The sequence below is a fragment of the Oncorhynchus keta genome, chromosome 14, assembly GCF_023373465.1.
Source record: "Oncorhynchus keta strain PuntledgeMale-10-30-2019 chromosome 14, Oket_V2, whole genome shotgun sequence".
Taxonomy (NCBI): Eukaryota; Metazoa; Chordata; class Actinopteri; order Salmoniformes; family Salmonidae; genus Oncorhynchus; species Oncorhynchus keta.
Genome location: NC_068434.1, coordinates 1015401 through 1032829, shown reverse-complemented (window position 1 = coordinate 1032829; position 17429 = coordinate 1015401). Strand labels below are relative to the sequence as shown.

General features: G+C 43.6%; 1 protein-coding gene across 3 annotated transcripts in view; it reads right to left on the bottom strand.

Moving 5' to 3' along the window:
• LOC118374644 (electrogenic sodium bicarbonate cotransporter 1-like) overlaps nucleotides 1-17429 on the bottom strand; it is a 165089-nt gene that overhangs the window by 113541 nt on the left and 34119 nt on the right. For all 3 annotated transcript variants that reach the window (XM_052460801.1, XM_052460800.1, XM_052460802.1), the window contains exons 3-4: nucleotides 5383-5535; nucleotides 2262-2338 (exon numbers count right to left, since the gene is read on the bottom strand). In XM_052460801.1, the coding sequence (XP_052316761.1) occupies nucleotides 2262-2338; nucleotides 5383-5535 (230 nt within the window). The remainder of the gene's footprint in view (nucleotides 1-2261; nucleotides 2339-5382; nucleotides 5536-17429) is intronic.

Genomic DNA, 17429 nt, shown 5'->3' with positions numbered 1-17429 from the left:
TTGGTGGGTTAGGGTTGGAGGAGGACCATGCACCTTTTTGGGTTAGGGTTGGAGGAGGGCCATGCACCTTGGTGGGTTAGGGTTGGAGGAGGGCCATGCACCTTGGTGGGTTAGGGTTGGAGGGCCATGCACCTTGGTGCATTAGGGTTGGAGGAGGGCCATGCACCTTGGTGGGTTAGGGTTGGAGGAGGACCATGCACCTTTTTGGGTTAGGGTTGGAGGAGGGCCATGCACCTTGGTGGGTTAGGGTTGGAGGAGGGCCATGCACCTTGGTGGATTAGGGTTGGAGGAGGGCCATGCACCTTTTTGGGTTAGGGTTGGAGGAGGGCCATGCACCTTGGTGGGTCAGGGTTGGAGGAGGACCATGCACCTTGGTGGGTCAGGGTTGGAGGAGGGCCATGCACCTTGGTGGGTTAGGGTTATAGGAGGGCCATGCACCTTGGTGGGTTAGGGTTGGAGGGCCATGCACCTTGGTGCGTTAGGGTTGGAGGAGGACAATGCACCTTTTTGGGTTAGGGTTGGAGGAGAGCCATGCACCTTGGTGAGTTAGGGTTAGAGGGCCATGCACCTTGGTGGGTTAGGGTTGGAGGAGGGCCATGCACCTTGGTGGGTTAGGCTTGGAGGGCCATGCACTTTGGTGGGTTAGGGTTGGAGGAGAGCCATGCACCTTGGTGAGTTAGGGTTAGAGGGCCATGCACCTTGGTGGGTTAGGGTTGTAGGGCCATGCACCTTGGTGGGTTAGGGTTGGAGGGCCATGCACCTTGGTGGGTTAGGATTGGAGGGCCAAGCACCTTGGTGGGTTAGGGTTGGAGGAGGACAATGCAGCTTGGTCGATTTACTTTGGACAATCATAATCACCCATAAGGCAAGCACATAGTGGTTTACCCTTTTAGCCTTCCTGGACTATAGCTAACCCTGTAGGTAACGCTGTTAGCTTTTCTATACTGTAGCTAACCATGTTAGCCTTCCTGGACTATAGCTAACCCTGTAGCTAACGCTGTTAGCTTTTCTATACTGTAGCTAACCTTGTTAGCCTTCCTGGACTATAGCTAACCCTGTAGCTAACGCTGTTAGCTTTTCTATACTGTAGCTAACCCTGTTATCCTTCTTGGACTGTAGCTACAGTGAGCCAGTGGAAAAGTTCCAATGGCTGGTCAGATAACGCAGACCACAGTACATAGAGCAGGCAGACAGGGATCAGCAAGACAGCAGAAATTGTACTAACATTGTGTCACTATGCTTCAGTGACACACTAAACCACTGACTATTAAATATATATTTCATATCAATAACCAGGTTTCTATCCAACCATTTTATGCGGATTAATTAAGTGAGACATAAAACAATCCACAACCAGGCTTATGAAAACAGGAAATGTCAGTAAAATTTCAGAAATTTACACAGACAATTTGATTATTCGACATGGAAGGATCTTTGTGTGTCTTTAAAATGTATAAAATGAGAAATGGCTGGGTGGAAACACAAATATTGTTATAATAACCATCTGAGTCATGATGACATGTTGTGTAGTTCTCCCACTACGACCCCGGGAATGCATGCAGTTTATTAGGATACAGATGAAATAAATTATGATGAACTTCACATGGTGGTGAAAGTGCACTGTGATGAGCTTGATGCTCCTATCCAATAAATATTAAGGGTCTTAATCTGGTGACATAATGATTGATGCTTGAATGCCGTTAGACAAATACAAATATTCTCTTTTATCCATAATAATCCCATCATGTAGGCTAGCCTACCTGCACTATCTGCCAGCTGTTGGCTAGAGAGCACGTGCCAAGACCAGAGTGGGCACAGTTGCTATTTAACACAATAGTTTTTATGACATAACCATCGGTAGAGTTGAAAATATTTTCTTTATGCAGTTTTTAGAATATTCACATGAAAATATGTTGCCAATTGGATGGAAACTTAGCTGTTTCCTCTCTAGGTAACTAGGTCCAGTAATTATTGAAGTTTAAACAGCTAACATTCTCTAAAGAACACAGTTACTGACACTTGGATGGAAACCTAGCTGGTTTCTCCCTAGGTAACTAGGTCCAGTAATTATTGAAGTTTAAACAGCTAACATTCTCTAAAGAACACAGTTACTGACACTTGGATGGAAACCTAGCTGTTTTCTCTCTAGGTAACTAGGTCCAGTAATTATTGAAGTTTAAACAGCTAACATTCTCTAAAGAACACAGTTACTGACACTTGGATGGAACATTGAACGGAGAGGTCAACCAATGGACACTCACCTGGTCTTTCTCTGGTTTGTCGGAGATGTCGTTCATGCTGCTTGAGGCCAGGTTCCGATGTGTGGTGGCTGGACTGCCTATGAGTGAACAACAGCCTTGAAGGTTAACAACCTACTCTGCTGTTAAAGACTGGACTGAATGGAGACAGCAAAACACACAGTGTACCAGCCTGCACTTCAAATTTCAGGGTGGAGATACTGCTGAAGGCAATACATCTGTGAACATAAATCTGATGCCACTGTAGTGATTCAACAGGTTGTTACCTCATTCCTCTGGATAGATAGAGGGGGACAGTCCATTTGATGCACCCAGAGGAAAATGGCATTTTCTATGTTGTCACTGGGGAAAAATACCTTCTCAAAAAGTAGGGTGTGAATAACATTCAGACTTGGTGTTAATCTGTGTGGACTAAGTATACTGAAGTGTGGACTGGGTAGAATGGACTAAATTTGGATGACAACTGTCAGAATTGAATTCCAGTCATCGAAGATCTATCATGGAGGACAGATAAGCGGTTCTATTCTGGCCTAATGAGGCAGATTCCTCATGAAAGAAAATAACTTCTGTGTGATAGGATACAGTGGGGCAAAGGGGACAGCTGGTTGTTTGGCTCTATGGACCAACAGTAGTTCCAGAATTCTAATGAGAACATACTTGGCCAGTCTATGATGCTGGAGATCTACAATACAGTAGCATGACTTACTAAGCCAGTCCATGATGCTGGAGATCTACAATACAGTAGCATGACTTACTAAGCCAGTCCATGCTGGGGCTTCGTTGGGTCTGCAGCTCCTCCATTGAGGCACGGACTGTTAGACAAGGCACTGAGTTTTCAAGCGGACTACGGGCTTAAATGGCAGAACCCAACCCGCGGAAGACAGAAGTAGAGGGAGCAGGAGGAATGGAAGAAAGGAAAGAAAGAAGGAGGGAGAAAAATAGTGGATTAATCAAAGGGCAAGTGTTAGTTAGACAGACAGATGCAGTGGAATTATACAGTGTTAGTTCGACAGAATCAAATGAGTAAGGGTAGGGTTAAAAGAGAAGCAGATAGAACAGGATGTGATAGATTAACTGGTGAAGCAAACTGAAAGATGGTTATCTGGAAAGAACACAGTTTCGGGTTGGACAGACTTAGTTACATTGGATCTGTAATGTTAGACCACAATACTGACCTACCAAGCAAAAGGCAGTAACTGCTCATTTGGTCAAAAATGAGTTAGTCATTTTTGCTACATTATATAAATGCTTAATCTCATGGACAAGTATCCTGCCTCTATTGTATTGTGTTCAGGAGAACATGGGGGTGATGTTAGCAGTAACTGTATAAAGTTACCGTGAAACCAACCTGGTATTATATAGTGTATTTTATTGAAATCCAAAGCTAGATGATACACACAAATCGATGTGAAAAATTCTACCAAATAATTAAAATGTCCTTTTCACTACTACAACAACATATCAATAACACAGATCGATGACTTCCATGTTCCATTAACCAATCATTGTCATAAATGTCAGAGCAGGTAATAAATGATTATTTACAGACCCAAGCTGACCTGGGCAACTGATCACCTTCCATGTTAAACCATGAAATCTGTTCCAACCATATATTTATTTGATTTATCATTGATTAATATAATCAAACAAACATCTGTGTGTGATGATGAATTCAGTGTTATGATTTTACAGCAATGAAAGATGAAATGAAAAGTTCAACTCCAGAACAGCCTCAGCTTAACTGAATGAATTCTACATCTAAACTGATGTGAATGACTTGGTTCTGCTGTTCTGCAATAGAGCATCCATGTTCGATAAGGAACTATGTTCAGTAGGGTTAGGGTTAGTACAGTTCACTTGAGGTTTAGGACTTTTCCTTCCATTTCTTAAATGTGAATATTATGCAAACTTGCACATTTAAAATCTGGTCCTACATGTCCAACAACTATCTTCATTTACTCTGCAGAATCAACCAATCTGGTCCTACATGTCCAACAACTATCTTCATTTACTCTGCAGAATCAACCAATCTGGTCCTACATGTCCAACAGCTATCTTCATTTACTCTGCAGAATCAACCAATCTGGTCCTACATGTCCAACAGCTATCTTCATTTACTCTACAGAATCAACCAATCTGGTCCTACATGTCCAACAACTATCTTCATTTACTCTACAGAATCAACCAATCTGGTCCTACATGTCCAACAGCTATCTTCATTTACTCTACAGAATCAACCAATCTGGTCCTACATGTCCAACAGCTATCTTCATTTACTCTACAGAATCAACCAATCTGGTCCTACATGTCCAACAACTATCTTCATTTACTCTACAGAATCAACCAATCTGGTCCTACATGTCCAACAGCTATCTTCATTTACTCTACAGAATCAACCAATCACATGTTTTCACATCTAACCAACATGTGGAATGTTTCCTAATGCCATGTATGGGTGGACCCCTCTGTCCAGGAATCTCAACTCTTCTCTTAAAGGTGATGTGTGCTAATGGAGGGGGCAGTAAAGGTTCACTGATAGAACTCTACACTGTCCGCCTGTCCACCAAACTTTTCACAAGAAATAAAAGAAACCTGTGTCTAGAACACAGACACCAAAAACAAGATATTTTCCAAAATATTGATGCCTAACATTGATGGGGGAAATTATAAAAAACGTGGCAGATTAAAGGTGACACCTGTAACAGCATTATCCAGGTTGGTAAAGACACAGCACCAAACTGGCACCTGTAATAGCGTTATCCAGGTTGGTAAAGACACAGCACCAAACTGGCACCTGTAACAGCGTTATCCAGGTTGGTAAAGACACAGCACCAAACTGGCACCTGTAACAGCATTATCCAGGTTGGTAAAGACACAGCACCAAACTGGCACCTGTAACAGCGTTATCCAGGTTGGTAAAGACACAGCACCAAACTGGCACCTGTAATAGCGTTATCCAGGTTGGTAAAGACACAGCACCAAACTGGCACCTGTAATAGCGTTATCCAGGTTGGTAAAGACACAGCACCAAACTGGCACCTGTAATAGCGTTATCCAGGTTGGTAAAGACACAGCACCAAACTGGCACCTGTAATAGCGTTATCCAGGTTGGTAAAGAGCCTACTTGCACTGGAGACCGTCTTGCCGATGTCAGCTAGCGAGCGCAGGTTGGACTTCTTTGTCTGGTGTCGATGTTTCCGTAGCAACGTGTACGTCACCTTGTCCTTTAGCTCCGCCTTCAGCAGACCGCTCTCTATCTGGCTGTTTGTGATAAACTCTGTTAGAGACAGAGAGAGATGGAGGGATGGAGGAGCAGAGGAAGACGGAGAGAGAGATGGGGGGATGGAGTTACTTTCAGTTGTCTGGCTTGCTACGTTGACATATCCTAAATATATTTTTTCAACAGATGGATTTATCGGTGTTAAAAGAGAGCAGGTATGCTAATAGGACAACCTGGCTGCTGATGTCGTGCTTTGTATTTATACTTTGTAACATCAACGACAATATCGACGACAATACAGTGTCCATGACATCACTGTGACTCAGGCAACTTTAAAAATGAATTTGATTGAAATTGTATGTATATAGTTAGAGTAACTGTAAAGCAGCTTTAAAACTATGCCAAGACACTACCAACCACTATGTTGTCCAAAACGATTCACTATCAGAGAGAGAGAGAGAGACATCTAGTTTGACCAACAGACTAGAAACAAACATAGAAAGACAACAGTCAGAAAGGACGGACATCCACCCAACACATGTGTTCTATTCAATACCTGTTGGTGTACCACCACCCAACACATGTGTTCTATTCAATACCTGTTGGTGTACCACCACCCAACACATTGAGGGTGTTCTATTCAATACCTGTTGGTGTACCACCACCCAACACATGTATTCTATTCAATACCTGTTGGTGTACCACCACCCAACACATGTGTTCTATTCAATACCTGTTGGTGTACCACCACCCAACACATTGAGGATGTTCTATTCAATACCTGTTGGTGTACCACCACCCAACACATGTGTTCTATTCAATACCTGTTGGTGTACCACCACCCAACACATGTATTCTATTCAATACCTGTTGGTGTACCACCACCCAACACATGTGTTCTATTCAATACCTGTTGGTGTACCACCACCCAACACATGTATTCTATTCAATACCTGTTGGTGTACCACCACCCAACACATGTGTTCTATTCAATACCTGTTGGTGTACCACCACCCAACACATTGAGGATGTTCTATTCAATACCTGTTGGTGTACCACCACCCAACACATGTGTTCTATTCAATACCTGTTGGTGTACCACCACCCAACACATGTATTCTATTCAATACCTGTTGGTGTACCACCACCCAACACATGTGTTCTATTCAATACCTGTTGGTGTACCACCACCCAACACATTGAGGATGTTCTATTCAATACCTGTTGGTGTACCACCACCCAACACATGTGTTCTATTCAATACCTGTTGGTGTACCACCACCCAACACATGTATTCTATTCAATACCTGTTGGTGTACCACCACCCAACACATGTGTTCTATTCAATACCTGTTGGTCAATACCTGTTGGTGTACCACCACCCAACACATGTATTCTATTCAATACCTGTTGGTGTACCACCACCCAACACATGTGTTCTATTCAATACCTGTTGGTGTACCACCACCCAACACATGTATTCTATTCAATACCTGTTGGTGTACCACCACCCAACACATGTGTTCTATTCAATACCTGTTGGTGTACCACCACCCAACACATTGAGGATGTTCTATTCAATACCTGTTGGTGTACCACCACCCAACACATGTGTTCTATTCAATACCTGTTGGTGTACCACCACCCAACACATGTATTCTATTCAATACCTGTTGGTGTACCACCACCCAACACATGTGTTCTATTCAATACCTGTTGGTGTACCACCACCCAACACATGTATTCTATTCAATACCTGTTGGTGTACCACCACCCAACACATGTGTTCTATTCAATACCTGTTGGTGTACCACCACCCAACACATTGAGGATGTTCTATTCAATACCTGTTGGTGTACCACCACCCAACACATGTGTTCTATTCAATACCTGTTGGTGTACCACCACCCAACACATGTATTCTATTCAATACCTGTTGGTGTACCACCACCCAACACATGTGTTCTATTCAATACCTGTTGGTGTACCACCACCCAACACATGTGTTCTATTCAATACCTGTTGGTGTACCACCACCCAACACATTGTTCTATTCAATACCTGTTGGTGTTCTATTCAATACCTGTTGGTGTACCACCACCCAACACATGTATTCTATTCAATACCTGTTGGTGTACCACCACCCAACACATGTGTTCTATTCAATACCTGTTGGTGTACCACCACCCAACACATGTGTTCTATTCAATACCTGTTGGTGTATGTTCTATTCAATACCTGTTGGTGTACCACCACCCAACACATGTGTTCTATTCAATACCTGTTGGTGTACCACCACCCAACACATGTATTCTATTCAATACCTGTTGGTGTACCACCACCCAACACATGTGTTCTATTCAATACCTGTTGGTGTACCACCACCCAACACATGTATTCTATTCAATACCTGTTGGTGTACCACCACCCAACACATGTGTTCTATTCAATACCTGTTGGTGTACCACCACCCAACACATGTGTTCTATTCAATACCTGTTGGTGTACCACCACCCAACACATGTGTTCTATTCAATACCTGTTGGTGTACCACCACCCAACACATGTGTTCTATTCAATACCTGTTGGTGTACCACCACCCAACACATGTGTTCTATTCAATACCTGTTGGTGTACCACCACCCAACACATGTGTTCTATTCAATACCTGTTGGTGTACCACCACCCAACACATGTGTTCTATTCAATACCTGTTGGTGTACCACCACCCAACACATGTGTTCTATTCAATACCTGTTGGTGTACCACCACCCAACACATGTATTCTATTCAATACCTGTTGGTGTACCACCACCCAACACATGTGTTCTATTCAATACCTGTTGGTGTACCACCACCCAACACATGTGTTCTATTCAATACCTGTTGTTGTGTACCACCACCCAACACATGTGTTCCACCACCCAACACATTGAGGGTGTTCTATTCAATACCTGTTGGTGTACCACCACCCAACACATGTGTTCTATTCAATACCTGTTGGTGTACCACCACCCAACACATTGATTCAATACCTGTTGGTGTTCTATTCAATACCTGTTGGTGTACCACCACCCAACACATGTGTTCTATTCAATACCTGTTGGTGTACCACCACCCAACACATGTGTTCTATTCAATACCTGTTGGTGTACCACCACCCAACACATGTGTTCTATTCAATACCTGTTGGTGTACCACCACCCAACACATTGAGGGTGTTCTATTCAATACCTGTTGGTGTACCACCACCCAACACATGTGTTCTATTCAATACCTGTTGGTGTACCACCACCCAACACATGTGTTCTATTCAATACCTGTTGGTGTACCACCACCCAACACATGTATTCTATTCAATACCTGTTGGTGTACCACCACCCAACACATGTGTTCTATTCATACCTGTTCCACCACCCAACACATGTGTTCAATTCAATACCTGTTGGTGTACCACCACCCAACACATGTGTTCTATTCAATACCTGTTGGTGTACCACCACCCAACACATGTGTTCTATTCAATACCTGTTGGTGTACCACCACCCAACACATGTGTTCTATTCAATACCTGTTGGTGTACCACCACCCAACACATGTGTTCTATTCAATACCTGTTGGTGTACACCACCCAACACATGTGTTCTATTCAATACCTGTTGGTGTACCACCACCCAACACATGTGTTCTATTCTATTCATACCTGTTGGTGTACCACCACCCAACACATTGAGGTGTTCTATTCAATACCTGTTGGTGTACCACCACCCAACACATGTGTTCTATTCAATACCTGTTGGTGTACCACCACCCAACACATGTGTTCTATTCAATACCTGTTGGTGTACCACCACCCAACACATGTATTCTATTCAATACCTGTTGGTGTACCACCACCCAACACATGTGTTCTATTCAATACCTGTTGGTGTACCACCACCCAACACATGTGTTCTATTCAATACCTGTTGGTGTACCACCACCCAACACATGTATTCTATTCAATACCTGTGTACCACCACCCAACACATGGTGTACCACCACCCAACACATGTGTTCTATTCAATACCTGTTGGTGTACCACCACCCAACACATTGAGGGTGTTCTATTCAATACCTGTTGGTGTACCACCACCCAACACATGTGTTCTATTCAATACCTGTTGGTGTACCACCACCCAACACATTGATTCAATACCTGTTGGTGTACCACCACCCAACACATGTGTTCTATTCAATACCTGTTGGTGTACCACCACCCAACACATGTGTTCTATTCAATACCTGTTGGTGTACCACCACCCAACACATGTGTTCTATTCAATACCTGTTGGTGTACCACCACCCAACACATGTGTTCTATTCAATACCTGTTGGTGTACCACCACCCAACACATGTGTTCTATTCAATACCTGTTGGTGTACCACCACCCAACACATGTGTTCTATTCAATACCTGTTGGTGTACCACCACCCAACACATGTGTTCTATTCAATACCTGTTGGTGTACCACCACCCAACACATTGAGGATGTTCTATTCAATACCTGTTGGTGTACCACCACCCAACACATGTGTTCTATTCAATACCTGTTGGTGTACCACCACCCAACACATGTGTTCTATTCAATACCTGTTGGTGTACCACCACCCAACACATGTATTCTATTCAATACCTGTTGGTGTACCACCACCCAACACATGTGTTCTATTCAATACCTGTTGGTGTACCACCACCCAACACATGTGTTCTATTCAATACCTGTTGGTGTACCACCACCCACCATGTGTTCAACCTGTTGGTGTACACCACCCAACACATGTGTTCTATTCAATACCTTCACCATGTGTTCCTGTTGGTGTACCACCACCCAACACATTGAGGGTGTTCTATTCAATACCTGTTGGTGTACCACCACCCAACACATTGAGGGTGTTCTATTCAATACCTGTTGGTGTACCACCACCCAACACATGTGTTCTATTCAATACCTGTTGGTGTACCACCACCCAACACATTGAGGGTGTTCTATTCAATACCTGTTGGTGTACCACCACCCAACACATGTGTTCTATTCAATACCTGTTGGTGTACCACCACCCAACACATGTGTTCTATTCAATACCTGTTGGTGTACCACCACCCAACACATGTGTTCTATTCAATACCTGTTGGTGTACCACCACCCAACACATTGAGGATGTTCTATTCAATACCTGTTGGTGTACCACCACCCAACACATGTGTTCTATTCAATACCTGTTGGTGTACCACCACCCAACACATGTGTTCTATTCAATACCTGTTGGTGTACCACCACCCAACACATTGAGGATGTTCTATTCAATACCTGTTGGTGTACCACCACCCAACACATGTGTTCTATTCAATACCTGTTGGTGTACCACCACCCAACACATGTTTCTATTCAATACCTGTTGGTGTACCACCACCCAACACATTGAGGATGTTATATTCAATACCTGTTGGTGTACCACCACCCAACACATGTGTTCTATTCAATACCTGTTGGTGTACCACCACCCAACACATGTGTTCTATTCAATTGTTGGTGTACCACCACCCAACACATGGGTGTTCTATTCAATACCTGTTGGTGTACCACCACCCAACACATGTGTTCTATTCAATACCTGTTGGTGTACCACCACCCAACACATGTGTTCTATTCAATACCTGTTGGTGTACCACCACCCAACACATGTGTTCTATTCAATACCTGTTGGTGTACCACCACCCAACACATGTGTTCTATTCAATACCTGTTGGTGTACCACCACCCAACACATGTGTTCTATTCAATACCTGTTGGTGTACCACCACCCAACACATGTGATTCAATACCTGTTGGTGTTCTATTCAATACCTGTTGGTGTACCACCACCCAACACATGTGTTCTATTCTATGTTGGTGTACAACCCAACACATGTGTTCTATTCAATACCTGTTGGTGTACCACCACCCAACACATTGAGGGTGTTCTATTCAATACCTGTTGGTGTACCACCACCCAACACATGTGTTCTATTCAATACCTGTTGGTGTACCACCACCCAACACATGTGTTCTATTCAATACCTGTTGGTGTACCACCACCCAACACATTGAGGGTGTTCTATTCAATACCTGTTGGTGTACCACCACCCAACACATGTGTTCTATTCAATACCTGTTGGTGTACCACCACCCAACACATTGAGGATGTTATATTCAATACCTGTTGGTGTACCACCACCCAACACATGTGTGTACCACCACCCAACACATATTCAATACCTGTTGGTGTACCACCACCCAACACATGTGTTGGTGTACCACCACCCAACACATGTCTATTCAATACCTGTTGGTGTACCACCACCCAACACATTGAGGATGTTCTATTCAATACCTGTTGGTGTACCACCACCCACACATGTGTTCTATTCAATACCTGTTGGTGTACCACCACCCAACACATGTGTTCTATTCAATACCTGTTGGTGTACCACCACCCAACACATGTGTTCTATTCAATACCTGTTGGTGTACCACCACCCAACACATTGAGGGTGTTCCACCACCCAACACATGTATTCAATACCTGTTGGTGTACCACCACCCAACACATGTATTCTATTCAATACCTGTTGGTGTACCACCACCCAACACATGTGTTCTATTCAATACCTGTTCCACCACCCAACACATGTATTCAAATACCTGTTGGTGTACCACCACCCAACACATGTGTTCTATTCAATACCTGTTGGTGTACCACCACCCAACACATGTGTTCTATTCAATACCTGTTGGTGTACCACCACCCAACACATGTGTTCTATTCAATACCTGTTGGTGTACCACCACCCAACACATGTGTTCTATTCAATACCTGTTGGTGTACCACCACCCAACACATGTGTTCTACATACCTGTGTTCTGTGTTCATTCATACCTGTTGGTGTACCACCACCCAACACATGTGTTCTATTCAATACCTGTTGGTGTACCACCACCCAACACATGTGTTCTATTCAATACCTGTTGGTGTACCACCACCCAACACATGTGTTCTATTCAATACCTGTTGGTGTACCACCACCCAACACATGTGTTCTATTCAATACCTGTTGGTGTACCACCACCCAACACATGTGTTCTATTCAATACCTGTTGGTGTACCACCACCCAACACATGTGTTCTATTCAATACCTGTTGGTGTACCACCACCCAACACATTGTTCTATTCAATACCTGTTGGTGTTCTATTCAATACCTGTTGGTGTACCACCACCCAACACATGTGTTCTATTCAATACCTGTTGGTGTACCACCACCCAACACATGTGTTCTATTCAATACCTGTTGGTGTACCACCACCCAACACATTGAGGGTGTTCTATTCAATACCTGTTGGTGTACCACCACCCAACACATGTGTTCTATTCAATACCTGTTGGTGTACCACCACCCAACACATGTGTTCTATTCAATACCTGTTGGTGTACCACCACCCAACACATTGTTGGTGTAGGGTGTTCTATTCAATACCTGTTGGTGTACCACCACCCAACACATGTGTTCTATTCAATACCTGTTGGTGTACCACCACCCAACACATGTGTTCTATTCAATACCTGTTGGTGTACCACCACCCAACACATGTGTTCTATTCAATACCTGTTGGTGTACCACCACCCAACACATGTGTTCTATTCAATACCTGTTGGTGTACCACCACCCAACACATGTGTTCTATTCAATACCTGTTGGTGTACCACCACCCAACACATGTTTCTATTCAATACCTGTTGGTGTACCACCACCCAACACATGTGTTCTATTCAATACCTGTTGGTGTACCACCACCCAACACATGTGTTCTATTCAATACCTGTTGGTGTACCACCACCCAACACATGTGATTCAATACCTGTTGGTGTTCTATTCAATACCTGTTGGTGTACCACCACCCAACACATGTGTTCTATTCAATACCTGTTGGTGTACCACCACCCAACACATGTATTCTATTCAATACCTGTTGGTGTACCACCACCCAACACATGTGTTCTATTCAATACCTGTTGGTGTACCACCACCCAACACATGTGTTCTATTCAATACCTGTTGGTGTACCACCACCCAACACATGTGTTCTATTCAATACCTGTTGGTGTACCACCACAACACATGGTGTACAATACCTGTTGGTGTACCACCACCCAACACATGTATTCTATTCAATATGTTGGTGTACCACCACCCAACACATGTGTTCTATTCAATACCTGTTGGTGTACCACCACCCAACACATGTATTCTATTCAATACCTGTTGGTGTACCACCACCCAACACATGTGTTCTATTCAATACCTGTTGGTGTACCACCACCCAACACATGTGTTCTATTCAATACCTGTTGGTGTACCACCACCCAACACATGTGTTCTATTCAATACCTGTTGGTGTACCACCACCCAACACATGTGTTCTATTCAATACCTGTTGGTGTACCACCACCCAACACATGTATTCTATTCAATACCTGTTGGTGTACCACCACCCAACACATGTGTTCTATTCAATACCTGTTGGTGTTCTATTCAATACCTGTTGGTGTACCACCACCCAACACATGTGTTCTATTCAATACCTGTTGGTGTACCACCACCCAACACATGTGTTCATGTTGGTGTACCACCACCCAACACATGTGTTCTATTCAATACCTGTTGGTGTACCACCACCCAACACATGTGTTCTATTCAATACCTGTTGGTGTACCACCACCCAACACATGTGTTCTATTCAATACCTGTTGGTGTACCACCACCCAACACATTGAGGGTGTTCTATTCAATACCTGTTGGTGTACCACCACCCAACACATTGAGGGTGTTCTATTCAATACCTGTTGGTGTACCACCACCCAACACATGTGTTCTATTCAATACCTGTTGGTGTACCACCACCCAACACATGTGTTCTATTCAATACCTGTTGGTGTACCACCACCCAACACATTGAGGGTGTTCTATTCAATACCTGTTGGTGTACCACCACCCAACACATGTGTTCTATTCAATACCTGTTGGTGTACCACCACCCAACACATGTATTCTATTCAATACCTGTTGGTGTACCACCACCCAACACATGTGTTCTATTCAATACCTGTTGGTGTACCACCACCCAACACATTGTGTTCTACAATACCTGTTGGTGTACCACCACCCAACACATGTATTCTATTCAATACCTGTTGGTGTACCACCACCCAACACATGTGTTCTATTCAATACCTGTTGGTGTACCACCACCCAACACATGTGTTCTATTCAATACCTGTTGGTGTACCACCACCCAACACATGTGTTCTATTCAATACCTGTTGGTGTGTACCACCACCCAACACATGTGTTCTATTCAATACCTGTTGGTGTACCACCACCCAACACCATTCACACATGTGTTCTATTCAATACCTGTTGGTGTACCACCACCCAACACATGTGTTCTATTCAATACCTGTTGGTGTACCACCACCCAACACATGTGTTCTATTCAATACCTGTTGGTGTACCACCACCCAACACATGTGTTCTATTCAATACCTGTTCAATACCAATACCTGTTGGTGTACCACCACCCAACACATTGAGGGTGTTCTATTCAATACCTGTTGGTGTACCACCACCCAACACATGTGTTCTATTCAATACCTGTTGGTGTACCACCACCCAACACATGTGTTCTATTCAATACCTGTTGGTGTACCACCACCCAACACATGTGTTCTATTCAATACCTGTTGGTGTACCACCACCCAACACATTGAGGGTGTTCTATTCAATACCTGTTGGTGTACCACCACCCAACACATTGAGGGTGTTCTATTCAATACCTGTTGGTGTACCACCACCCAACACATGTGTTCTATTCAATACCTGTTGGTGTACCACCACCCAACACATTGAGGTGTTCTATTCAATACCTGTTGGTGTACCACCACCCAACACATGTGTTGGTGTACTGTGTTCTATTCAATACCTGTTGGTGTACCACCACCCAACACATTGAGGATGTTCTATTCAATACCTGTTGGTGTACCACCACCCAACACATTGAGGATGTTCTATTCAATACCTGTTGGTGTACCACCACCCAACACATGTGTTTATTCATTGTTGGTGTACCACCACCCAACACATGTGTTCTATTCCCTGTTGGTGTACCACCACCCAACACATGTGTTCTATTCAATACCTGTTGGTGTACCACCACCCAACACATGTGTTCTATTCAATACCTGTTGGTGTACCACCACCCAACACATGTGTTCTATTCCCTGTTGGTGTACCACCACCCAACACATTGAGGATGTTCTATTCAATACCTGTTGGTGTACCACCACCCAACACATTGAGGATGTTCTATTCAATACCTGTTGGTGTACCACCACCCAACACATGTGTTCTATTCAATACCTGTTGGTGTACCACCACCCAACACATGTGTTCTATTCAATACCTGTTGGTGTACCACCACCCAACACATGTGTTCTATTCAATACCTGTTGGTGTACCACCACCCAACACATGTTCTATTCAATACCTGTTGGTGTACCACCACCCAACACATGTCTATTCAATACCTGTTGGTGTTCTATTCAATACCTGTTGGTGTACCACCCAACACATGTGTTCTATTCAATACCTGTTGGTGTACCACCACCCAACACATGTATTCTATTCAATACCTGTTGGTGTACCACCACCCAACACATGTGTTCTATTCAATACCTGTTGGTGTACCACCACCCAACACATGTCTATTCAATACCTGTTGGTGTACCACCACCCAACACATTGAGGTGTACCATGTTCTATTCAATACCTGTTGGTGTACCACCACCCAACACATGTGTTCTATTCAATACCTGTTGGTGTACCACCACCCAACACATGTGTTCTATTCAATACCTGTTGGTGTACCACCACCCAACACATGTGTTCTACACTATTCAATACCTGTTGGTGTACCACCACCCAACACATGTTCTATTCAATACCTGTTGGTGTACCACCACCCAACACATGTGTTCTATTCAATACCTGTTGGTGTACCACCACCCAACACATGTGTTCTATTCAATACCTGTTTCTATTCAATACCTGTTGGTGTACCACCACCCAACACATTGAGGGTGTTCTATTCAATACCTGTTGGTGTACCACCACCCAACACATGTGTTATATTCAATACCTGTTGGTGTACCACCACCCAACACATTGAGGATGTTATATTCAATACCTGTTGGTGTACCACCACCCAACACATTGAGGATGTTATATTCAATACCTGTTGGTGTACCACCACCCAACACATGTGTTCTATTCAATACCTGTTGGTGTACCACCACCCAACACATGTGTTCTATTCAATACCTGTTGGTGTACCACCACCCAACACATGTGTTCTATTCAATACCTGTTGGTGTACCACCACCCAACACATGTGTTCTATTCAATACCTGTTGGTGTACCACCACCCAACACATGTGTTCTATTCAATACCTGTTGGTGTACCACCACCCAACACATGTGTTCTATTCAATACCTGTTGGTGTACCACCACCCAACACATGTGTTCTATTCAATACCTGTTGGTGTACCACCACCCAACACATGTGTTCTATTCAATACCTGTTGGTGTACCACCACCCAACACATTGTTTCTATTCAATACCTGTTGGTGTACCACCACCCAACACATGTGTTCTATTCAATACCTGTTGGTGTACCACCACCCAACACATGTATTCTATTCAATACCTGTTGGTGTACCACCACCCAACACATGTATTCTATTCAATACCTGTTGGTGTACCACCACCCAACACATGTATTCTATTCAATACCTGTTGGTGTACCACCACCCA